General features: G+C 39.8%; 1 protein-coding gene across 2 annotated transcripts in view; it reads right to left on the bottom strand.

Moving 5' to 3' along the window:
• Positions 1-26292, bottom strand: part of UNC79 (unc-79 homolog, NALCN channel complex subunit) — a 307052-nt gene that overhangs the window by 72926 nt on the left and 207834 nt on the right. The window contains exons 24-31 of one of the 2 annotated variants that reach the window (XM_032620578.1): positions 25418-25599; positions 23463-23664; positions 22488-22667; positions 12926-13212; positions 10157-10339; positions 9417-9579; positions 6801-6950; positions 5001-6218 (exon numbers count right to left, since the gene is read on the bottom strand). In XM_032620578.1, the coding sequence (XP_032476469.1) occupies positions 5001-6218; positions 6801-6950; positions 9417-9579; positions 10157-10339; positions 12926-13212; positions 22488-22667; positions 23463-23664; positions 25418-25599 (2565 nt within the window). The remainder of the gene's footprint in view (positions 1-5000; positions 6219-6800; positions 6951-9416; positions 9580-10156; positions 10340-12925; positions 13213-22487; positions 22668-23462; positions 23665-25417; positions 25600-26292) is intronic. The other variant, XM_032620585.1, reaches the window with a different exon arrangement.

Below are 26292 nucleotides of genomic sequence, written 5' to 3'. Positions count from 1 at the left end.
AGCCAGGCAGGTATCTGGAGAAGACAGTTTCAGGCTGAGGAACCAGCCGGTGCAAAGGCCCCAAGGTAAGAAAATGTAAGGAGTGTTCAAAAAAATGGCAGGAGGCCACTGTGGCTGAATAGGAGAAATGTGGAGAGAACCAAGCAAAATGAAGTCAGAGAACTAAAGAGAATCAGGACTACATAAAGCATTTGAGGAATTTAAAGGACTTGACTTTTTACTATGAAAGAAATGGGAGCCAATGGAGGGTTTTAAGCGGAGTAATGGTATAATCTCATGTTTTAAAGGATCACGGTGGCTGCTGCGTTGGGCAGATATGAAGGCAATACGGGTAAAAGGCAGGAGCCCAGTTTGGAGGCTATGGCAGTTGATCCACATGAGAGATGTCAATGGCTATGTGAGAGAGAGATGTTAATGGCTCAGACCAGGGTGGAAGCAGGGCTGATGGTGAGAAGGAGTAGATTTTGAAGGTAGATTAAGGTGGCCAGATAAAAGAGGACACCCAGTTGAAATTTAATTTGGGATAAACAACAGAAAATTTTTTAGTATGAGTATGTCCCATGCAGTTTTTGGCAGATGAGGCCCCAATTCTTCACTCCTCTCCGAATCAATGACCGTTGCCATGTAACTTAAAAGTTTCTCCCACTAAAGAGGCAGAGTGTGTTTCCCCTCTTGCCTTTGGCTCCAGCCAGGTGATCTGCTTTGGCTCATGGAAAGTTTGCAGGCATAACATGACCAAAGGCTTGCCGGGCTCCTGTGCGACGGGGCTTGCTCTCTTGTGCCTCTTCCATCACCCTGAGAAAAACATTTCCAGGCTTCATGGGTCCCAGGAGGAGGCTGGCCACCCAGTCCAGCCTGGACTAGCTGATCTGCAGATAGCCAACAGCCCTTGAATTGAATAAATGCTTATTGTTATACGTTGCTGATACCTGTATGTTTATTTGTTACACGGCATTATTCCAGCGGTAGGTACCTAATAGAGTTGTCTCAGTATACAGACAGTATGTAAAACTACAAGAGTAGGTGAGATCACCAACACACTGAGTGTAGACAGACCTGAGAAAAGGACCAAAAGACCCTGCGGCACTCCCTTATTAGGGAGTTCAGGAGGAACCGAAAAAAGAGATTGAGAAGGAGTGACCACTGAATATGCAGAAAACCAAGAGAATGTGTATCCCAGAAGCCAAGTGACGTGGGGGTGATCAACTCTGTGAACTATTGAGTCAGAAGATAATATCTAAGAGCTGACCATTGGATTTAGCAGTGGAGGCCACTGGTGACCTTGACAAGTGAAGTTTGGGTGAACTCTGGAAGCCTCATAGGAACGATGCGTACTTTTTAGGAAGAATAGTATGGGAGAAAATTGGGAATAGTGATAGTACAGATAACTCCTTAAAAAGTTTTGCTAAAACCTAGAGGGTATTATGCTAAGTAAAGTAAGCCAGACAGAGAAAAACAAATACTCTGTGATTTCCCCTATATGTGGATTCTTAAAAACAAAACAAGCGAACAAGCAAAAGAGAAACAGATTCATAGATACAGAGAACAAACTGGTGGTTGCCAGAGAGGAGGGGGACGGAGGGATGGACAAAATAGGTGAAGAGGATTAAGAGGCACAAACTTCCAGTTATATAAAATGAGTCATGGGGATGTAACACACAGAATAGGGAATATAGTCAACAATACTGTAGTAGCTTTAAATGGTGATAGATGGTAACTAGACTTATCATGGTGATTATTTTGTAATGCATATAAACATTGAATTGCTATGTTGTACACCTAAAGTTAATATAATATTGTATGTCGATTATACTTCAATAAAAAGGTGGGGGTGTTTTTTGCTAAAAGGGAAGAAGCAAATGGGATAATAATGGGGAGAATTAGGATCAAGAGCTTTTTTAAAAAGAGAGAAATAAGATGATGTTTGTATATTCAAGTCAAAGATACCTTAGAAAAAACTAAGGGAGGAGCAAGAGGGGAGATTTCTGGGCGTACATCCGTGAGTAAGTAAGAGAGATGGAATCATGTCCACATGTGGAAAGGCTGACTTCAGACCAAAACACAGTTCACTTGCAGCCCCAGCTAGGAAGGCCAGGTGTATGGGTGCAGTTGGTGGAAGGGAGGCAGAGGAAGGGGTAGGAGGATGTGGAAATCTCTTCAGATTATGTCAAATAGGAAGAGATACTGAAAGTCTGGAAAGAAAAGTAGCTATGAAATAATCAGGAGAATGGAAACGTGAATGGACCAGGGAAATACGGTGTGATGCCAGGTAGCTTTAAGGACCCAGTTGAGGTTCATGGTCATGAATTTAAAATAAGACCAGTCAATATTGTTATGCGTTTTGTTCTCCAGCCACACTCATCTGATAGGTACAGGTGTTGGTAGATGGAAAGGCAGATTTGATGAGGGCTGTGTTTAGCCAAGCAAGTCTGAAAAAGCAGAGGTCAGGAATGATGTAGGCAAGAAGGGATTGTAATGATTGACTTGAGAAGGGAAGACATGAAGAAGGGGACGAACAGTGAGAGGCAATAGGATCAATACAGCGCTGTCCAGAGAGAGAGGAAATGGTAATCAGAGAATGGGAGACACTGGACTGACACCATGGACAGGCTGCAGTTATTGATAATAACACGTTCTGTGATATGACCATAGGAATAAGTAACTGAGTGAGGGTGGAAGATGAAAAAAAAAAGTCTCTGGGGAAGACGAATTCGAGGAACTGAGAAGCCAGAGTGTCAGAAAACACTGTACTATGTGTATTAATACTGAAATCAACAAGAATTAAGACAGGAATAGTTTAGGAAAGAGTCAAAAGAGCCAGGAATTAAAATTGTCAATAAATGAGAAAGTCAGGGTAAGTAATGTGAGATTCAGAGCTGGGTGTTTTTAAAGACAAGGTGGGAATGGTCTGAAGGGGGAAATGATGAGGAAGGAAGATGCCTACACCCTGGCCCTAGTCCAAGGATGCGCTTCCCCAGGGAAGAGCTGGGTTTCCATTAGACTAAGAAGGGAAAGGAAACAGAGCACATGAAGGACCATGAATTTCTGATGGAGGAAAAGTTTCAGGAATTGCGATAAGGTGGGAGAAAGGATCTGGACAGGAGATGTGCAAGGCCTTATGGAAATTAGAGTGAGAGAGATGAAGGGTGATCTGGAGCTTCTTGCAGGGACTGACGTGAACAGAAGGAAAGTACACAATGCCATTAGACTTGGTAGACTCAAGGCAATTAGCAATGGCAAGGCTGTGAGTCCAGGCCTCCCTTGACTATGACTAATAGAGGCAAGAAGGTCTCGGGAAGCCTGAGTCTTACTCTGAGCACATGGGCCTCCTTCCAACACCCAGCAAGGAAGGGTAGCTCCGCATGTCTGTGGCAGGTGGGACACTACACAGATATAAAATGATTATGACAGTATAACCTATATTATAAAAATTTTAAATACGTATCATCTTAATTGTCAGATACTTTCCTTCTTGCTCTGGTAACAAATATATTAATATAACACCAATCTCCTCCCTGGTAGCCTGGGGAACAACCTGACATAAGGATGAATAAAGAAGGCAACACACACACACAAACATACATACCACAACCTATATACAACCTATATATCATATATACCCACCCTACTGACCTCATATAGTTTCTTATATACCCACCCTACAGACCTTATATGGTTTCTTATATACCCACCTATAGACCTCTATAGTTTCTAGGTCAGTGCTTTGCTCCATCTATATGCAACAATTTTCTTGGCTCCAAATAATAAAAGGGTGTCCCAGTTTCCCAAGAAACCTTCTTACACTTTCTTGTTATTATGAGAATCTTTTTCTTCCCCCTGCCTGGCTGGAGCATGGCCTTTTCCAAATACATTAATGTTCATTTGACAAGTTTTTACAGAGCCCCTTGAAGGTACACAGCTCTGTCCTATGAAGTAGAGAACAACTGGAAAGCTCAGGAAATGCCCGGTGCAAATAAAAGGGCTGAGCCTGTTCTCTGAGGAGTTGCTTTTGTTATGGAGTAGGGGAGAAGTGCTGTGTGACCTGGGGCAGGGCATGTCCCCTCCTCCCAGTGTCAGTGTCCTCTTCTAGGAAATGAGGGATTATACTAGAGGTCCCCAAGAGTTTTGCCAGTGCTCAATGTTCTGTAGTCTACGGATCTACTAAAATAATCATCCCTGGCCAATCTCATTTTTTCTAGAGATTCACATCCTTTTTTGTTTTTTTTTAAATATGGGCTGAGAAATGACGTAACATTCTGATCAGTATTATAACAGAGCGGAGAACTGTGCTTTAGGATGAGGTGGACTACCAGCTTGTCCCTTTTTCAAGTTAATCTTTCTTGGAAACAGTGCCTCCAAGGAAACACAAGAAACAGCATTTGAGGCAGGAAGTGCTCGTACTATAACAACTTCACCATCAACTGGTGACCATGGATTAGAGTCTAGGTTGTAACTGGGCTCTTTTTGGTTCCTGAGGGCACACAATGTCTGCCAGACTGCTGATACTTGCTTAGAATATGTAACCAGTAGAGACCCTAAATGACTATACAGTCAATTCTTAATCATTCCAAGCACTCTGCTTTATTTTAGCCCTTCATGATATTTTAGCTGTATCATAATCCACTAAAGTATAGCAGGAAAAAAAAAGAAAGCAATAAGAGTTCAATTAATGACTTTTGCTGTTTGAGGAAAACGAAAATGATACTTGGAATGTCTTGATATGAATTAATCATTGCCTCTTGTTGTCAAGGATGATCAAGAACTGAGTGCAGAGTTTAGAAACAACCAATACAGAAACATTTATGGAGCCAATAGAACCACATCTGAATCCAACACACTCCAGTAAGCAGGAAGGGTTCAGAGTGATAATGAAGCAATTATAATGTCATTCCTTGACATTTTAAAATTTAGAGTTTGATGCGTATCAGTACCAAGACCCTAACAAGTAAAATGCAGAAACTTGAACGTAAGGCTGGGAGAAAGAAGATAGACGCGCTCACCTGGATCTTTCTGATCTCCCAATTTGTCTAGAATGTTGAAGGAAATGTCAAGGTACTCTCTCTGGATGGCACTGACCGCAATCTTCCTCTGTTTCCTCTGCCTGGGGACAATCTGAATCTTAAATTCAGATTCCTCAGCTCCCTCCTCTTCTGCCTTCCTTTCAGGGTTCTGTTCTGCGTCTGATTCAGCTCTGGCGTCTGGCTTCTCACTTTCCGTTGGATTCTCCGAATCTTCAGGGACTTTGAGGAGGACGGTTTTTGCCCCTGAACTTGGCATCAGCCCACCGGGCTTCCCTTCCTCAGTGCTGGGCTCAGGGTTATCGTCCAGTGACATCTCAGGGAGAGCAAGCGTCTTCTGAAGGAGGTCTCGTCTTTGCTTAAGCGTGAGCGGGCTGCCACAGGAACACCCTTGCAGCTCCTCAGGCTTTGATAATTCTTCGGAGTCCGTGGGGTCTTCCAGAGCTATGAGAGGGGAGTCCCTGGCATCCGCCGACTGGTTATTTCCTGAGTCCTTAGAAGAAAAGTCTTTGGAACAGTCTTCCACGCTTACCTGCACGAGGGGCGTCGTACTGAGGCTGAGGACAGAGGGGCGGTTGCGGATGGAGGGAGAGGAAGCAGCATCCTTACCAGAGGTACCATCGTCCCCTTGGTCCATGGTCTCCTCTTCATCACTCTCTACTATTCGGAGAGGGGGAAGAGGTTCAAACACAAGGGAGTCGCTGTCCGATGTTGAGAGCGTAGAGTGCTTTTCAGGCCCAGATGTTGAATCTGAGGACAAGTCTATCAGATCTAAATCCTCTTTGGGAGCAGGCTTTATTGGGGAATCCACTTTCACCTCAAATGTCTCCATGCAGTTTAACCTAACTTCTGGTATTACAGGCCTCCGAGCTTCTTGAAAACCTTCCAGAGCCGGGTTCTCGGGGATTTCGGCATTGTCAGACCTCGTAGCAGAGTTCTGTCTAGACCGTCCATGGTCATGCTGTCTTTGCGTGAAATATGCAGCTTGGGCTGGAGGCTTGTCTATGTCACACCGGTCTATGCAGGACTTCCTACGGTGCTCATCTAGCGTAAACAAGAGGGAGTCTGCATTCCCTATATCAAGAGATTTTTGTTTTAAAGAGCGCAGCTTTTTTTTCTGAATGCTTTCTTCTCTCACACAGTGTAGAATGTTGTCTTGTAATGCACCCGTTTCTCTATATTCAGCCAGTTCTATTTCACCTGATTAAAACAGAAAAAGCTAGTACTATTTTACTTGGAGATTTCACCTTTCTCTTCCCCTCAAACTTGGGCATACAATTGGCATCAACCGTAATCATAATCCCAGCTCTACCAGAAGGTAAAAGTGACCTCCTGGCCAAATTTTCATAAGGTTCATTCTAATTTCAAAACCCAGAAAACTTTGGAATGAGAGAACCCCAAAAGGCAGTTTAAGATCTTATATCTGAAATCGGGCTTCGGGATGATTCCTCAGCTCTGTTCATTTGTGCACAGGAGAGGGGATCGCTTTTGGCTGAGGTGGATCTAGGAAACTTTATTCAAATTGTGTGGAAGAGAAGCAAACATTTTGCAACAAATCAAATCAAGCAATGGCCCTCTAAGACGATCATGACATTAATGATGTATCTGTCAATTCACGTATATATATAAGTGCATATATATATATACTGGTTGTGCATACATATATATCAAATCAACGGTATTAAAAATGTGTAGTAACATAATAAAATTGAGATTTCACCCCCAAAAAATGGTAGAGTACAACATTTCTGCATAAAACTACTAAGAGGAAAAAATTCATACTTCTCTGAACATTCATCTCAACCGGCTGATATTTCACCATTTTGCTGCCGCCTATCCTTTTCAATCTTGCAAAAAAAGTTTGAGACTCTTTATTGCAGGGTCCAGTAGGTGTATCATGAATATCAGATTCATCAAAAACACTATCTTCTTCTAATTGGGGAGAGAAAGTCAAAATTACACTTAAGAGGTTATTCTCTCTTAGGCTGTATCTACACAAGCATTTCATTGAAAGCATTATGGAACACAGCCTGGGGTGGTCCTAAACCAGCCCAAGTCTAGCCTGGCTTGGCATTTCATTCAGGTGTCAAATTATTCATGCGTTGAACAGAGCAACTGTTACAAGTTTGCCCCTCATACTTCGTGTCACAGTGGGCAGCATTTTCAAGACAGGCATCTCGATATTCCAATAGGACCTTCATGGGAAAACTTTTCCAATGTACTTAAAACCAGATAACCAATACACGTCAGGAATCTGGGACACTCCTGCTTAAATGTGCCTGCTTTGGGTGAATTTTCAGGCTGATTTGGCAAAAGAAAATTAAACGAAATGAGTGGATCTTGCCCCTTCCAAAAATATATGCCTTCCTGGGATTTGAGAACTGGCATAGACACAGCCTAACAGTACATGCACCTTAAACTTTGTGAATGCAAAATACTGTACTCTACATTTGGCAATGAAACACACAACACACAGAAAAAGCTTAGAAAAGCCACCGGTCATCTCAAAAGCTCCACAAATGATTATGGACTGATAAACAAAGGAGAAAGAAAACAGAAAATAACATTTCCCCATATTAAAGTAAGAGTTTGCCACAGGTAGCTATTATGAATCCCAGAAAGAATCTTTGACTCTTATGGTCCTGAGGCCTCATAAACAAACTGGTCACTTAGAGTCCTATCAAGCTTGTTTCTATGTTCTCTTCTATCCACATTTGGCTACTTTTAAATCAAAGAGAAACCCAGAAACACAGTAATGAGGAAAAGCTTGCTATTTTGCAACCCATGAAGTCCACTTAATAAATTTTCTTCTTGCATCCTTTAGAAAAGCCAAAGCCATGTACAAAGCAGCAAGAGAAAAGGCTACAAAAATGCATTTAATACCACAGTAAATGGAATTAACCTACTCTTCAAGTTGAACATCACTGAAACCATAGTATTTGGCCTATATTTATATCTACCTATCTGACAAAATGAGCCTCAGGTGTGATTATGATTATTTAAGACTTCTTGAGTATAAGGGGAGTACCAGCATAGGGTTAAGTTTTAAGGATCGATCCTGTCTTAAAACACAAGATTCTGTAAGTTAATGAAATTTGAAGCAGTAGATGTTAGACCAAGTAATCATAATAATCTTTTTGGTCAAATAAAAAAATAAGCGTTAATGATCAAAATGGATACAAAACTCCCGTGAACTTCCGTGATGATGAGGAAGCCTATCAACACGATGATCTGTTTAATTTATTTCCTTTTTAAAAATACTCTCCTTTGAAAAATACAGTTTTTCGAAAAAATCATTGTGTAACTTCCCTTACATAACTTGGAAATAATTCTCAAAATGTACTGAATGAGAGAGATGGAAAGACTTCAAGATGGCTCCTCCCATCCAGAAAGGTTCATCTGGGATTGGCCCAAATACTGAGCCCACATTGACGACATCTATAGTTCAACTGAATCTGTCTAATTTCCCAGAAACTAGGACCTAAGATATTCTTCAGGAAGGATCTGAATGGTACCAGAACTTAATGAACTTAGTTCTGACAGCTCTATCTCTGGCCAACCTAGGCTCTTGGACCTTTTGGCAATAAATGAACAGTGGAACACTGGCTCCAATCCCTCCTATCCAGACATTTCCAGAGCAGTCCCACCAAAAAGGAATCTATTAACACCACAAAGGGCCACGGGGCACTTGGCTTTCTCCCAGGACTGGATCGATGATGTCACCTTTTACGAGTCTAGTCACCCTGCAACATGCACTAAAGACACACCTTGGCTCTTCAGCTCTCACCTGAAAACATCCAGGCTGGAAGTTTATCTAAAGTTTCATTCTACTGCCTCCTTTGCCGAAAAGCTATCAATATAAAGAGTGTCGATACTGGAAATAATTTAAACCTATGCAGCAAAAATGTTTCATTTCAGTTGCCTTAAATTAATTCTTATTGAATAAGGAGGCTAGGAAAAAGCACTTCAGCAAATTTAGGCTCCATTCAAATCTACGAGCACAAGGTCAGGAGCAAACTAGAGATGGACAAGATTATGGCTCCACTGAGTGCCAACCAAGATTTACTTCACAGTCCAAAGCAAGATGTTTCCAACATGTAGGAAAAGGTTTACAAAGCCTCCTGAACTAAACAGCAGACAATTTTTTTTTACAAAACACGATTTCTTATGAAGGGGGCTTTAGAAGCGTATATCAATTATTTCTCTTGAGTGTTCATTTTACATAATGAAAGCAGCAACATTCATGGGAAAGTTGGAAAATTAATGAAGCAGTAGGTCATTTTTGACTCCAGAATGATATCTGGGGGGGGGCTCCTCTATCATCTAAGAGAAACACTGTCCAGAAATGTATTACGTAGGCAAGCTAAGTTTGAGAGAGAATTGAGATATGTCAAGTACCTTTTTCTTTTTCGCTGTATCTGCTTATGTTACTGTTGTCACTGTACAAAGGTCCTGCCGCGGCGTGGGGCTTGCAGCTGTGATATTGTGCATTGAGTGTATTGACTGTTATGTGAATCAGATGCAGCAGGACCTTGCTGATATCACAGTCTCGGTATGGATACTGCTCAATGAAATGGAGGGAGAAGAATATAAACGGTTATTCTGAAGGGTAAATTTTTCCACTTGATCTTGCTAGATATTTTTCTCAGTCTCTTCTGGGTATAATAAAAAGAAAAATATAGAAAAGCAGAAACATAAATTCTTATCATGGCCTTATTTTGACAAGGGACTGTATCCCCTTCCTCTTGCACCAAATCATGGATGGCAACACATGCCATTTTGTAGTTATAATTCCTTTCAAGAAAATTACCTGGCATAAACATTTGGTGTATGAATACAACTTTAAATAGTTTTCTTGTTTTCTGACATAATAATTAATATATAGATAAGATATGAGGTTCCGAGCATAAAGAGAGATTATTGATCAATAGGCATCAGATTTTGCTTCAAGCATTTTGGAGTATACACCGGCATGGTCTACATTTCTATTTTCATTCCAACGGCTCTTTACTTCTCGACACTAATTGTGTATCATGCGTCTTCCTCTGAAGGTCAAATTACTATCCCACAGAGATCTCTTAAATGTTCTCTCTAAGAGAATCATTCCACCCAAAAAATGAGTGACTACAGCAACTCACCTTGTAAAGGATGACAAGCAAGGCCTTCAACCACATCTGCCGGATGTGAGGTTTTAGGGACCAGAGAGAACAACGAGGTGGCTGTTGGAAATAATGCCGTAGTTGAGGACAAGAGCAGTATTTGAGCACCTGAACCACCAAGGGGAGAAGGTGTTTTCCCAAATTAATGTTATAGTCCATAACCTGAAATAGGAAAAAACGTAATAACTGAAGGAAAACTAGAAAGAGCATTTATAAGCCAAAAGGAAAACTTTGAACCATCAAAACACGGGAGAAATATTTTACAGGTATCTCACAAAATAGTAATAGTAACGGCCAGTACATATAGAGGGGGAAAAATCCTAGCTCACAAGAAATTTAATAACTTGTAACTTAAATAGTTTTGATCTACTTAACTATTTAATTTATCTACTTAATTATCTGTTGAAAATAAATTTTATCTTTTAAAATGTCCCATTAAACTATTAACTAGAATTAAACTAGAATCAATGAAAACACATAGTATTGGTAATTATGTAGGGAAATGGGCATTCTCAGACACCACTAGCAAGAGTATTTCTCAACGTTTCAGGAGAGCAATTTAGAAACATGTATTCAGAAGTAGGAAAAAGCACATAGCCTCTAATACAGCAATTAAATATATCCTAAGGAAATAATCTGACAGGCATTCCCAGGTGTATGCATAAAGATATCCAGCATTATAGCCACCGCAAATTGAAAACAACCTCCATATTCAACAATATGGAATTAAATAAAAGATTGTTTATATGACAACAGAATACTGTGTAGCCATTAAATGGAACATGGTACAAATTTATTTACGTGATATGAACTTCATAATAAATTTTAGGTTTAAAAGATACAAATATGTATATATATACATATTCATACACACATCAGGCACATATATATATCAGTATGTATAAATGATCCCATTATTATAAAAAAATATGTGCACATATACATATACACACATACGTGTGTATGCATGTATATGTGAATGTATGTAAATCTGGAGCCAGTGACATACACCAAAATGTTAGTAAGTTATATTTGTCATGGGTTTCCTGGAGATTTGCATTTTAATTTTTTTCTTATATATCTAAAATAAATATGCATAATGTGAATATAGAAAGAGAGAAGTGAGGGAGGAAGGGAGGTAAAGTTTGGTATCTGAAATGATGTATTCTCTCTCCATCATAGACAGCTGAGTCTTAGTGAAGATCCATCTAGTTATCAACACCAGCAAGAGACATACATATTGCTCCCCCTTTGCTTCTCTGTGTTCATTATATTAACGATCTATTTGAGCTAAATAATAACAGCTACCATCACTGAGTCCCTACCATGAGATAGGCACTGATTAAGGCGTTTGCAATACGTTGTCTCTAATCTTTCCCCCAAAAATCTATTACCAGTGAGCAAAGCAGCAAGGATGCTTAACAGTTAATAACAGTGGCAGAGCTGAAATTCACATCCATTTCTCTCTAGCCCCAAGTTCTACACCCTTTGCAGATTGGGACAGCCATTTCGGACAGTGAGATTCATAACATTGGTCAAAGTAGGCATATATATACCCAATGATCTGTTACGTCTGCTCCTGGACCCATATCCCAAAGGAATTCTTACACTGGTGAATAAGGTGCACGTACAGAATGTTCACTGATGATCTGTATGGGGTGGTGAGGAGTTGGGAGCAATGTAAGTGTCCATCACTGGGGGAGTGGATAGTTAAATCATGGAAAATGCATACCATGATGTATAATACAGCAGTTAGAAGTAGCAGAGAAACATGAAAAAAGCCAATGATGATAAGGTGACATGAAGTAAGTTGGATGATTAACTCAACTCTCCACTTGAAGCCAAGAAAGGAAAACGGTTTAAAAGAAAAAAACCTACAAACAAAACTTCCACACTTCTTTATTGTTTAATGGGTAGAGTTTCAGTTTAGGACGATGAAAAAGTTCTAGAGATGGAGGGTGGTGATGGTTACCTAACAGCGTGAATATACTTACTGCCGCTGAGCTGTACTCTTAAAAATGATTAAAATGACAACGGAACGTCACTCAGCCATAAAAAGAAACGGAACTGAGTTATCTGTACGGAGGTGGGTGGACCTAGAGTCTGTCACACAGAGCGAAGTCAGTCGGAAAGAGAAAGACAAATACCGTATGCTAACACATATATATGGAATCGAAAAAAAAAAAAAGGTTATGAAGAACCTAGGGGCAGGATGGGAATAAAGAGCAGACCTACTAGAGAATGGACTTGAGGACACGGGGAGGGGGAAGGGTAAGCTGTGAGAAAGTGAGAGTGGCATGGACATATATACACTACCAAATGTAAAACAGATAGCTAGTGGGAAGCAGCCGCATAGCACAGGGAGATCAGCTCGGTGCTTTGTGACCACCTCGAGGGAGGGTGGGTGGGAGGGAGGGAGATGCAAGAGGGAGGGGATAGGAGGATGTATGTATACGTATCGCTGATTCACTTTGTTATAAAGCAGAAACTAACACACCGCTGTAAAGCAATTATATTCCAATAAAGATGTTAAAAAAAAGATTAAAATGCTAAGTTTTCTGTATGTTTTACCCCCCCAAAGTCCCCAACTCCCTTTATGATATCAGGCTGCTGATGTCCTCCACGTACCCCTGCCTAATAAAGCAACTTGTGCAAAACTTTACACTTAACCAATGTCAGCTAAATGGAATTTAATGACTTGTTTGTACTAAAAGCCTAACGGCATGACTCCTGAAAGCTTACACTTACTTGGGCAATTCCTGCAATAAACGCATTAAAGCAAGTGGACAGGCGCATTTTTTGAGGTGCAATCATGAAGCAACCTTCCTGCTGGTCGTAGCCAAGTAAGACATACAGGTGCCGCTTGACCGTGTTGAAGGCCTTGGCGCTGCTGATGTCTGACTCGGCGCTGCTCTCATCCTTGGCCATGAACTTCATGAGCACTGTAATTAGCTGGTGCACTGTCTGGTGGTCGATCCCAGCATCTTCAGGGAGCAGGTCCTTGATGGTGTTGTCATTCTCAGGGGACTGTTGGCCTGTCGGTACAAGAAAGGCCATCAGTGGGTGGTTCCCCCACAGGTAAGTTTACACTAAAATCTCACTGGTCAATGAAGCACCATAGCACCCTATTTCATGCTTTATATCGATAAAGCCTCTAAATATTTAAAGGTCTGCTCTAGACAAACTTAAAGGCACAATATGGCCTACTGAGCAAAGCACTGGTCCCAGGGTGGAAATTACAACGACCAAGTGATTTGGGAAGAATAAGGGAACGCAAAAAAAAAGGAGACACTATAAAGCAAAGTTATCTTCAAACAGCAAGACAAATACCTACACAAACTTTGCATTTAGCAAATTTTTGAATATCTTGGCAAAGTTTTATCCTCACTAATAAAGAGAAGTTTCCCTTCCAGCTTTGTAAACTAAGCATGTAAGAATAACCACAAAAATCATTTTCCTAAAATCTACTGAGCGACTAAAACATCCATTGAGTTATTTTGTCTAAATTATAATCTCAATTCAGTTATGTTCAAATATCAGCTGATACAAAAAGAAAAGTTTTCTTCTCCAAATTCTAAGATATTAGCAGTGTGTACTCTTTGAATGATATAGTCAAAATTAGAAATAGCAAATTATAAGCCCTGCTGTATGTAATGAGAAACATATAAGGGGTGGGAGGGCACAGACAGAAAGAAAGAAGCATGAACTTTTAAAAACAGAGAAAAACACCACATGAAGGTGAGCTGAAAGTTCACATGGAAAGAAAAAATACCGTAGCCCTTGACTTACTCTTAACCTAACAAATAATTATATCTGAGTAGGTCCCTGACATTGACTTTCTCTGTTATTTCTCAAAGTCAGAAATTATACCCTGTCTCCCCTTGTTTTCTGCCTTTTCTGATCTGGTTTAGTTTAGGACTTTGAGGGAAGGAAGAGTGAGATTTGCTCTTCCATATTTATGTTTATGTTTTGGGCCTTATTCAAAATACCCTATATGCATTCTTGTCCTTCCTTTGACAAGCCACATGAGAATTTCTAAATTGGAAACAAAGTTTTTGCCTGGTGGGTTAGACCCACACACCAGCATTCTCATCTCTCATCCTGAGAGGAAACATTCTAAATGATGACAAGCTTTGGTTACAAATCACTACAAACCAAACTTTGATTCTATCCATTTGAATTATGGCATGCAGGATACAACCAAGAGCTAGGTAGTAATTTATATCCTTTAATGCCTCAACTAATTTGGCAAAAATCTCAATCTTCTAGGACCAGCCAAGAGAAGCAAGATAGAAGAAATGTTTCCTGGGGACCACAGAAATTAGCTGTCTCAAGCCTAAACACTTTCTCTGAAGTAGTGGCATGAAGGTAATGTCAAATTCTGAATTTACTAGTTTAGAACTGCACATAAGGTTACATGCTTGGTTGTCTAGTTTTCCCAAGATGATCAGAAGAATGTTGACCTTTTCAAAAGTGATACACTGAGATGGGATAGTTGACAATGAGTGAAGAGGCAGCAGAATCAACTAAGTCTAAGAACCTCTAGTAGAGGGGAAACCACCTAACAAACTTCAGTATGACCCTCAGACATTAACAACATTTTTCGGTCTCATAGAGTCTGTTCATGAAGGAATAAATGTATGCAATGTACTTTAGAGAAGTTTTAACCAAAAATTGTTCAAATAAAACCTAAGGATTTGTTTATTACACCGTTTCACATGCAGAGAGTGGTCAATAAATTGTTACCATTATCATCATTTATGAGGCATGCATGACCCATCAGGAAAAATATCAATTCATGTGGAACACCCTATTTCACGAAAGGTCATAAATGTAAAGCATTACTGTATATTATAATTAAATTAAATGTCTGAAATAGAAGATCAGACCAAATCCTTATTTTAAAAGTTTAAAGAACTATCTTTTCAGCATTGAAAAATATTTAGTCTCGATTTTTTTTTTTTTTTTTTTCCATCGGAGTATTACTTTACAACTAGCAGGACGGTATTGCTCTGGGCAAGCTCGGGCCAAGAATGTGACAAGTGTGAGAATCTAGGTTACCTGCAGCGTTCAGTGTTATTGTAGCAGCAAGCAATGGCTGTTAGGATGATATAGCTTCATTCCTCAATTCGTTTTAGCTCTGGGGGGCAAGGTTTAGGACAGCATGTATCACTCAGCCCTGCTCAGCCACCTCCAAGTCTAGACTGGCTTGACTCCAAAGTTAAAAATGGAACTGAGGAGGAATTGAGAGGAGATGCAACTTTGTTTTTTAGCCCTGAGAGTCTAGGGGACTCAAACAGAAGAAAGGGAGATCCAGACAAGGCCCAGCTAGGACACCGGCTCCCTATTTCCTCCTATCTAGTTCAAGTCTAGAAAATAAACTATCAGGCTTCAAGTTTAAATATTTCAAATCTCTTCGCCCCATTGCAAGTAGACATTCATTTTAAAAGTGTGTAACCTTAGTTCTTCCCATCAAATCATATTTTCCTAATGACTAAGTATCATTTCAAAGGGCCCATCCTCATTTTGGATTCATCTTCATCGATCTGCAGTGCTTAGCTTTAAGTTTGCTGCTCTTTGCTTTCCCTGAATAGCCAGTAATGAGTGATCTTTCACAAACCATTAAATGTACTGAAAAAAGAACTAGTTAATGGAACTTTTTGCATAAAGTGAAAGAAATCTCTTTTCATTCCAATAATTTACCCCTCCAAGTGTGGGCTTTGCAAGTCTACGCTTTGTATATTGTCTTTCTTTAAAAATAGCGTAAGCATGTGACTGACACCACTCTTCATCAGGAAAAGTTACCTCAATCAAACCCCTAAGAAAAATGAGCTTAGGAAAGCTGACATTTTCTTTATGGATAAAGACAATATTACTATTTTAGTTATCTATAAAAGATATAAAATTTCCAGTTTAAAACTAAATGCCTGTAATATTTTCTCTAAATGTGACAATTAAAACACTTCCTTTTGAATTCTAGTCTGTGAAATTCCTATATCTGTTTTAACTATGGAGATTTAACAGGTTAAGGGATTTGATTTTATCATTTTTGTAAAGAAAAATGTAAAAATCTTTATTACCATGGGGGCAGAGCTACTCCTACCCTCACTTTAACATGGACCGGGTCCATCATGACCTGTCCACAGAGTGGCACAACTGATTGAAACGCCACGGTATAACACAGTTTTATTTATTCAGAAGATGTGAAACCAGGCAGGACCAGGATCTGCTTTTCCAGACTTATCTCCTATTGCTCCACCCTAAATGCTCCACAGTCTTACACACGGGGCTACTCCTGGATCTCAGAACGGAGCCAGCCTTTTCCCACCTTGGTGTCTTTGCTCGTGATGATCTCTTCACCTTGCACGGTGGTCCTCCACCCACACCCCCAACTTTATCCTATGGATCTGGTCCCCAGAAGCCATTCTTATTAACATGCCCACCCTCCTCTCAGCAACTGGGGTCCCTAAATCTATACATCTCCAAAAACAAGAAAGGAGGGAAGACGGGTGGGAAAGAGTGCAGGAAAATTTCCTTTAGCATTTCCCAATTCTCATGTGGCAAATAACTATTATGCGAGGCAGAACTTTTTTTTTTTATCCATTTGCTGTATTTCCCCTGTAAGAACACAGACTCCTTGAAGGCAAGTGCTATGTCTTATCCAATTTTACATCCCTCACAGAATACGGGACAGTGTTTGATATATAGTAGATGCTCATAATTCGTATATGCTTAAAGTGCATTGAATTCAAATAAATATTTCATATCTTTTCTACATGGGCAAAAACCTGATGATGTCCCCAAACAGCAAGGAAGTGGGTAGGGAAATAGGGAACATTCCTCTTTGTAAGTCGACTCACTGACCCCTCTATCAAGCCGACAAGTGACAATTAGGTAGTGGAAGGAAGTTTCTATGAGTTTACTCTGCATTTGGTCCAGAGAAACCAATGATCAAGCACTATAAATGAGTCCGCATTATGTTGGTAGCTCTAACTACACTGCCTCACTGGTCTCCGTGGCTCATTAAAACAACTTAAGGCTTCGTTCACAGCAGTTCTGTTCTGTATGCACAGAGCCACGGAGGGCCGTAAAGCTGGGGCCGGTTACTAGCTGCATAGCTTCATGTGCTCCCCATCCCTGCCTTTGCGTCTCCTATCCCACATCCTATCACCATGCATTTGACGTGAACGATCCTGTAGAACTATCACTTTCACACGAGATGAGAGTTCACCTATGTTCATACTTTATCTCCCTTACTTGACTATAAGCAAGTTGAGAGTACAAGAATTTCTGATGTATCTTTACATTCTTCATATTTTCTAGTACAGCAGGTGCCCAATAAGTGTTTGGTCAATAGAAACTGTCATTTTCCGAAACTATCATTTCAATCAAGGTCATTCCTATAAGAACAATTGAATTCTTTGATTTATTGGCTCTTAATGATCAATAGGCATTTTGCAAGTTAGTGAAGACATGAAATGTAAACCACCTCTAGAAAGAGAGAGCCCAAAGAGAAGTAATTTGGAATTCTAGGCTGGACATTGAGGGAGGCGGGAAATACAAGAGAGTTTTACCAGTGCTACCCAGTACTGGGTACCTTCTCTTGTTGACACAAATTCAGACCAAGAGATCTCAAGATTTCTCTGCAGGCTGGAGTAGAATTGAAAGTATATATGTCCCTTTAGGGATTAGGATAGCTCTAGACCAATCTATAAGTCCTGGTCGGGAAAGGTCCTTTGGTCTGAACACTCATGGGCTTAAGTCACATTGGAGCTTGAGTGCCCAAGTCAGCTCCCTGATAAGACTGGTGTCCTCACGTACCCCAAGGCAGGGACACCCTAAGACCAATTTATTGAGAAGAAGCTGTAGTGGAAAGAAAGCAAATAAAGTCTCCCGGACTCAAGTATCAGTCTCTATCTAACTAACTAGTTATATGTGATCACGAGCAAATTATATAAGCAGAGTTACCTAGTCCCCCAGGACCTCAGTTTTCCTGTCTGTATGTAAAGTGGAAAAAAAAATAATACTTTATGTATATGCACAGTTGTTGTGAAATCGAAATTAGATGATTTGCATTAAAAACACTCTTTATAAAAAGGTACTATATATATATAAAGTGCTATTGTCGTCATTAACATTATATACCTACTCTTGTTTAATTATTCATCCCAGGGGATGAGGAAGAAGATATAACTAAGTTTCCCATGATCACATGGGGTTGATACCAATTTTCCAGTACGGTCCAATGGTAACCTACCATAACTGCTGCATTATAGTCAATTAATATTCAGCAGGTGTTCTGAATCACCAAAAGCAAAGAATTCCTGGTTCTCACAGCATCAGTGAAAAAACAGCTTATATCTAATTATAATTATACCAAATTCAGACTAGCACGTAAAATTGTATATTTCATCAATTGGGATTAAATGAAGGTGCTGAGCTCCTGCTAGCATTACCACACATGCCTTGCAAGAGAGATCAAGACATCTGGGCTTAAGACCCAGATCTGTCACCAACAAGCTTGTGAAACTTGTTCCTTTCTGGGAACCTCAGTTTCCTCTTCTGGAAAATGAGAATGGTAACATATCTCTAATGTTTCAGCTATGACAGTCTATGAATTTTACTTATATGCACAAAGGTCTCTGATTTGACTCATAAAAGTCACAGAGGGGGCTTCCCTGGTGGGGCAGTGGTTGAGAGTCCGCCTGCCGATGCAGGGGACACGGGTTCGTGCCCCGGTCCGGGAAGATCCCACATGCCGCGGAGCGGCTGGGCCCGTGAGCCATGGCCGCTGAGCCTGCGTGTCCGGAGCCTGTGCTTCGCAACGGCAGAGGCCACAACAGTGAGAGGCCCGCGTACCGCAAAAAAAAAAAAAAAAAAAAAAAAGTCACAGAGGAATGCAACTCTTCAGTAGCCTTGCAGAGTTTACCCTCTATACAAGTGCATTTCTGCTGCAAAATTTGCTGTGGGCAATATGTAAATGCTAAGATCAGAGAGCCATAAACTGTAAATCCAGTGTCCAAAAGTTCAGCCTAAACAGCAACTAAAATTAAGTCTTGCTGCATAATTAAAGGACACCTGCTTTATTTCAGGCCTGATCAATAAGAGGTGTTGCACAGAGGAGCTCATTACTTGTACCAAACAAAAGCATGTTCATTAAATAGCAAGGTCTTCGGTTTCCATTTAATTACTATCTTAAACCACTCTGTACAATCTTGTGATTATCCTGGCGTGTCTTTGCTTCCAAGTTAAAACACTCAGTGTTCAGTAAATAATAATGCAAAAATGAAAAACTAGTTTGAAACTGCCTTATAAGCTGAGCCACCTGTTTCCAAATCTAAGCAAGTTTTGCTTATTGTGGTGTCATGTAATTATCTTTCCAGAAGCATTAGCTTTATATTTAATTTAAACAATACTGTTATCTGCCCCTTTTCCATCTGATCACTTTTGATGGGACAGTTAGACACCTAAAGGCTTTTCTTCAAGAAACATACGTACATGTTTTTCCAAAGAGATGTGAGAGGACTCCTACGGTTAGATTGTTTAAATGGATAATAATAATTAAAGACTAGCTTTTCAACTAAGCCTTAAGACAAAAAGAAAAGACAGGGTAAGATAAAGGTAACTTATGAAATTGCATAAGACCAATCTCAAAAAGACCTAACTGAAGGGAAAATGGATATTTTCACATTTTAAATGAAGTTCAGGATCAGAAATTCTTATTTTTATTCTTTTTTTTTTTTTAAATCCCAGCACAATTGAGGCCCGAGTGATGCTCAAAACAAGGTAGAGGGACTCTGCCAAGTGTGTGCTCCCCTTTTCTCATCAATTTTAAAAGCAAAAATGCACTTAGGCCAACATCTGCCATCTGCATTCATAGTATTTAGGGCTCTCCCTCTTCCCCTCGTCTCCCACGCCTAACTGCTTCTCTTTCTACCATTGTTTTTACAACACGTTCTTGAAAGTCTCCTTACTTGAAATACTCTCCTTCTGAGAGTATCGGTACCATTCTGAAAAGTTTATTTTAAAACTACTCTTAGATGAAAAGCCAAACGTTGTATAGCATGATACATAGGTGGTAGTTACCAGGTTTGTTTTGGACAAATAAGCAGGTATTCAGAACCTCCACAATTTTCCCAGCAAGTATGGCATCATGTGTGTAGATAACATTCAATCTGTAACAGGCTCGCCAGCGTCCCTTCAACCCTTAAGATACTTCATGATAAGTTAATCTATCAAGAACGTCAAAGGACAGTTACACTCTACCAAGCAGAATATGATCCCATGGTCCTCTAAACAATGGAAATCCTCCTTTCTCGAGAGACAGAAATGCATGTAAGAGTTGCAAAGAATCAGAAATGGCTAAGGGGATGAGTGAATGATGGTGGTTCAAATGTATAACCTTTTAAAATGTAAATGAAATGTTTTTCCTAGAGCAGATATATATGAACATAATATTTCTATGTGTAAAAACACATACAAATATAAGTACTAGGTATAGTTCAAGTCATACTGGCTCTCGGGGGAGAAGTGCATACTCAGGTAACATGAGGCTTCTTACTGGACCATAAGTTAACAGGATCAAAAGTCATCTGCCAATTTTAAGATGGAAAGAATTGCCATGTCAGGGGCTCAAACACTTGAGCACCTCGAAGGGGCAAAACCCTTCGAGCTTTCAAATCCTAAATACATCACTCTGGTCCAGTTAGAGACACCGCATTCTTTACCTTGTCCACCTGTGATAGACACTTGCACACGGCCCTTCAACGTCAGGAGTACCCACCTGGCATCTGTTCGGGTGTCCCACCGAGAGCTGGAGCAGACTGCTCATGCCTGGTCAACCTCACAGCTTAAAAATCAACAACAACTCTATTTAAATAAGCATTAAAAACAACTTGAGCCTAGAAAACATACTCAGTGCTAACTGCACTGGATAGCAGGAGCAAGTTTCGTTTTCGTATTTGTAATTAACATCACATACAAGATGTTTACGTCACAGAAGTTCTGTGGCTTTCTTTGAATCTAAAGAACATCCTTCAATGTTACTTCAATTCTTATTCTTCCCAATTGTTATGTGAATCAATTAACAAGAAATAACAATAAATAAACTTTATATCCCAAACTGATTAGTTAGGTTATAAAAGAGCTGGGAAATTCATATCGAAATTGTAATTTATTGAATCTAGGTACTGGTTTCTAGAATCTGATGCAGTTTCACTGGGCCTAGCAATGCTAAAGATTATTCTTAAATGGCCATCTGTTATTATCTTTGCTCCCTGAAAAGCTGGGTCATTGATTGCTTAAAGGGCTTTCATTGACTCTTCCAAAGTTCAAAATATCACATTTCCGTAGCTTGTCATAAAATAGAGAGAAATGCAATAAACAAAATAAAATCATATTTATGATTAAAAATGGTTATGTTACATAAAGCTGACTTCTAAGAAATGTCAATGAAACAGCAAACATTTCAGCTTCTGACAGCATAAAAAAATATGTTTTATAGTGTTATTTTATTAACTTCATGACATTATTTAAAAATTAAATCATTTAATAAATGTTACAAGTTAGTGTTATATTTAATGTACTTCTTCGCTAATATGGTGATTTAGTTATGAATTTTTAATTATTTGTCATTCATGAGCCATTGCCAATCATTACAGTTCATCTAGTCATTTGGTATTTTTTGTTTTCTTTAAAAGTGCAATATAAAAAAAAGACCTTTAGAAAACAAGTATATATGGTCTTTTTTTAGTTGGCAATGATGTTTGTTTTTATTTATAAATTATCTGGTGAAGTTGGGCAGAAACTCAACTTCTTATCAGCCTGTTTTTTCTTTTTTGAAAACACCATTATTATTGGTTCTCTAGGAGCTTCTTGGCTGGCTTTGTCATGCATGAAAAGAAAATGCATTCCCCAAAGTTCTACTCTACCCTCTTAGTTGCCATGGGTCTTGACAAAGTCTCATCCAGGAAGGTCTTGGGTTATAATGGTGGTGGTGGAAACTTTCATATTCTAGGACTTAGGAGCAAACGCTTCTCCTGCGTCTCATGCCATGCATCAGTGGATTTACTGCCTTCTACATTTCAAAACAATCTACTGCTGGATCAGGGATTTGTTTCACCAGCAACTGGGAAAAGCCACCCAGGGCATTGACACACCTGAGGGGACCCTCTAGGGAATGTGAAGGCCAATGCAGCTGAAGGAGCTCAGTTTGCTAAATACACTACTGTCTGTGAACATTCAACAAGACATGTCAGCCTCAGAAAGACATCAAACAGATTTAAGGGAAGGATGGAAGAAGATACTCAACAGATTTTGGAGGTTAGGGTCTCAGGGAGGGAGAGCGCCCTCTTGGACTCCGCGGGCCCTTTCACGCTGTCTCTGAGGGAACGCACACTCTTCTGGCGGTTCCTTGCAAAACGAGCCCTCTTGATCTTCCACAATGCTGCATCACTGAGATTAGCGACATTGGTCCTCACAGCAGTGATAGCTTTGCAAAAGGAATTAGAGGTGATCATTTTCCTTAACTCGCTATGTTATACAAGTAGTTTGAAACAATCCATCTGTGTATATTTTCAATATTAAAAGTCATCTTCCATGGATACATTTCTCATTCATCTATCTCCCTCTATGATAAGCCTTATATTAAAAAATCATGGCTATTACCTATTTTGACTAGTGTCTATCATTTTTCTGTTTAGACCATAAGATTAAAGTATCTAATTTTGTTATCACTGGATAAATAGTTGAGTGACCAAAGTCTTTCCTCCATCTATTTAGAGCTCCAGGTAACTGATTACTAAGCACGGAAGAGTAAATTTACAAAGTGCAAATATATCTCACAAAATTGCTCACGGACATGACAAACATGATGGTTGAATAATATTTAAGGAACACAGAGTCACAAATAGTTCTCATTGGTCCTCAAATAAATGAGGGTTTTTTTTCATTTTTTTTTTTGGCCACGCGACGTGGCATGTGGGATCTTAGTTCCCCGACTGGGGATTGAACCCATGCCCCCTGCATTGGAAGCGTGGAGTCTTAACCACTGGACCGCCAGGGAAGTGCCTAAATGAGAAAAATTTTGATGTTGGAATGCCAGAAAATAGTTAACCTGCAGATTACCACAGTAGATATTCAATAAACATTTGATGAACTGAGTACATGAAGTCAAGGTATCCTCCATAATGGGAAATTAAACTACATGCAGAGTATCTTCTGTTTATCCAGCAAGCACCAGAATAGGAACTGTGACTGTTTAAAGCAAGTTCTTTGTTTTGCTTACTTGTAGGAAAAGGAAATTCTTTGTTACAATCCAAATGTAGCTGAGCTTCCAAAGAAAGCGTTTCAAATCTGTTGACAAAGAACTCCCAACTCAAAGCAGGAATATCTTGCTTAAGAAAATGCAAGAGTAAAAGCTTGCTCAATATTGTGGGTCGATCTTTAACCACAGTATCAAACTGGAAGTCAAGACAAAGACACAGACCCTGGGGAAAAGGTAAAAAAAAAAAAAAAAAAAGGAAAGTCAGATGTAAATACACCAAGCCAAGTCAGTGAAACAAGGCAGCCTCCTCAATCCATGCTTACAATGAAGAATGATTCAACTGAGCTCTTCTTTGATTGCATTTTTGGTAGGGGAAAAAAAAAAAAAACGCAGAGGAGGCGCTTCTCCTAATTGTTGAATATCTCTTGAATTTTGACTCCGAAATCTGAGCTAAATGTATATTATTGATTTTTCTGATGCATCGAATAATAACCACTTAATCCAAGTACCCTCAGACCAGTGTTTCTTTCTTTAATGTCTGTTACTTTCTATTAAGAGAAGCATACTTCCAAAACTACATTTTAGAATACACAAGAATATGGTCTTTAAATTCCCTTTCAATGCTAAATTCCATGATTCTAAAAGAAAGGGAAGTCATCTTGTCTTCTTGGAATGTGAGTGGAACATAGAATCTTAAGAAATCCACGTTGGAATGGACTGAGCATCTATTTCTCTAGGATGTGAGTCTACCATTTCCCTTTTTTTAACTGAATGAAATTTTAAAACTAATTCACCCAATTATGCTATTAATTCATTCAACTCTCATCTAATGAGTGCCTCCTATGTTCCAAGCCCTGAGCAGGGGTTAGACATACAACTACCTTGTCTTATTAAGACCAACACAGAAGGACTATCCAGAAGACAACTGGGAATTTTTGCATGGGGAGGTATGGGTCCACAAGCAGCAGAGCTCTACAATTTTTCAGATTCTGCATAGTTTGCCCTTTCTTCTTAGTCTTTTTTACAAGAGAAGCTCTTACACTGGTTTGGGAGACCTTGTGTGCACACACACACACACACACACACACACACACACAATTAAGAACATGGACATTATTATGAGTCAGACCTGAGTTTGTGTTACCACTTATTAGCCGTGTGACTCTGAAAAAGTTACTTAAACTTTCTAACCCTCAACTTCTCTATCTGTAAAATGGGAACACACACAATATTATTGTGAGGATTAAATGAAGTAATGCATGATGGGACACTTCTAATACACTGCCCCGGAAACACAATACCTGTTTGACAAATGTTAGTTCTTGCCATTATTATTACTTTTAATAATAACAATATAACCATAAATCAGGTGCCAATGTAGAAAAACAGTAGATCAGGACTTTAGAGGTTCTAGTCTTGGTTCTCCCATGAATTCACTCTGTGTTCTTTGAAAAGTCACATTATCTCTCTGAGACTTGGTTTTTTCAAGTATAAAATAAAGGTGCCAAATAAGATAAATAAACAACTCTCTCCAGGTCTCATATTTCATGTCTCTTTGATTTTACTTTGTGGTATTTCATTTCAGTAGTATATTTGCCATCTCTTGTTTTGCTTTGGTTTATATTATAATTCACCTGATTTCTCTTTGCATCTAGACTGAGTGACAAGGGCTTCTGCCCCAGGAGCCAGCTGAATGGTATAAAATAACCAACCTAGTTTAAAAATCTGCCACACACACAAAATTATACAATAATTACATCTGTCAGAAGCGATGGCAGCATAGGGACAAAGACTGGAAAGAAAGAATCAACAAATAAAAACAAGAGATCTGTTAATACAGTGTGGTTCTGGGATGCTTTTCTCAATGTAAAAATTTCCACTGTTACCATCATCATCAGTATTCTGTGTGTTTATGTGACAAATAACTCAATGAATTAGGAGAGTAGAGCAGATAATGCACATCTGAGGGACGTCACCTGCAAGGCTGGCCTCTTTATGGTGTCAAGCAGGAGACCAGCCCTCGTAGCCACAGCTGGGTTGACGTCCTCCACAGCCGTCAGAAAGCAGCAGAAGGCGTGTGCCAGGGAGTACTTCAGCAGGTGGTTTTTGGTCACTGAATGAATATCCAGAAATCTACAAATTACAGCCACTTTTTCCACTGCAATGTCAAAGGCAGAGAACAAAAAAAATTGACATTTATTTAGACGGTCTGAGAAATGAGCCCACAGAGAAAAAGCTAACTCTGGGCCCCCTTACACTGATGTTAAATACCAAAAGGAAATCCTAATGCCACCTTTTCTTTTTTTAATTTATTTATTTACTTATTTTTATTTTTGGCTGTGTTGGGTCTTCGTTTCTGTGCGAGGGCTTTCTCTAGTTGTGGCAAGCGGGGGCCACTCTTCATCGCGGTGCGTGGGCCTCTCACTGTCGCGGCCTCTCTTGTTGCGGAGCACAGGCTCCGGACGCGCAGGCTCAGCGGCCATGGCTCACGGGCCCAGCCGCTCCGCGGCATGTGGGATCTTCCCAGACCAGGGCTCAAACCCATGTCCCCTGCACTGGCAGGCAGATTCTCAACCACTGTGCCACCAGGGAAGCCCTAATGCCACCTTCTTTAGTGTTCCATTTCATCTGTGCAGCAGAGACCGTTTCTACCCAGTGTAGTATTTTTATGTCAGGCGGCCTTGATTTAGTTCTGGGTTTTCTTTTCTTTTTAATGGTCTTTACCTTTGTTTAACTTTCAGCCACATTTCAAACTTTTCAAAATGCCTCCATGCTCATATCTTTGTCCCTTCTATAGAGGTTCTGCAGACCACACAGGGATGTGAGACGTGCCCACCAGGGCTGGCTCTAA

The sequence above is a fragment of the Phocoena sinus genome, chromosome 2, assembly GCF_008692025.1.
Source record: "Phocoena sinus isolate mPhoSin1 chromosome 2, mPhoSin1.pri, whole genome shotgun sequence".
Taxonomy (NCBI): domain Eukaryota; kingdom Metazoa; phylum Chordata; class Mammalia; order Artiodactyla; family Phocoenidae; genus Phocoena; species Phocoena sinus.
This window is presented reverse-complemented; position numbering and strand designations above follow the sequence as displayed.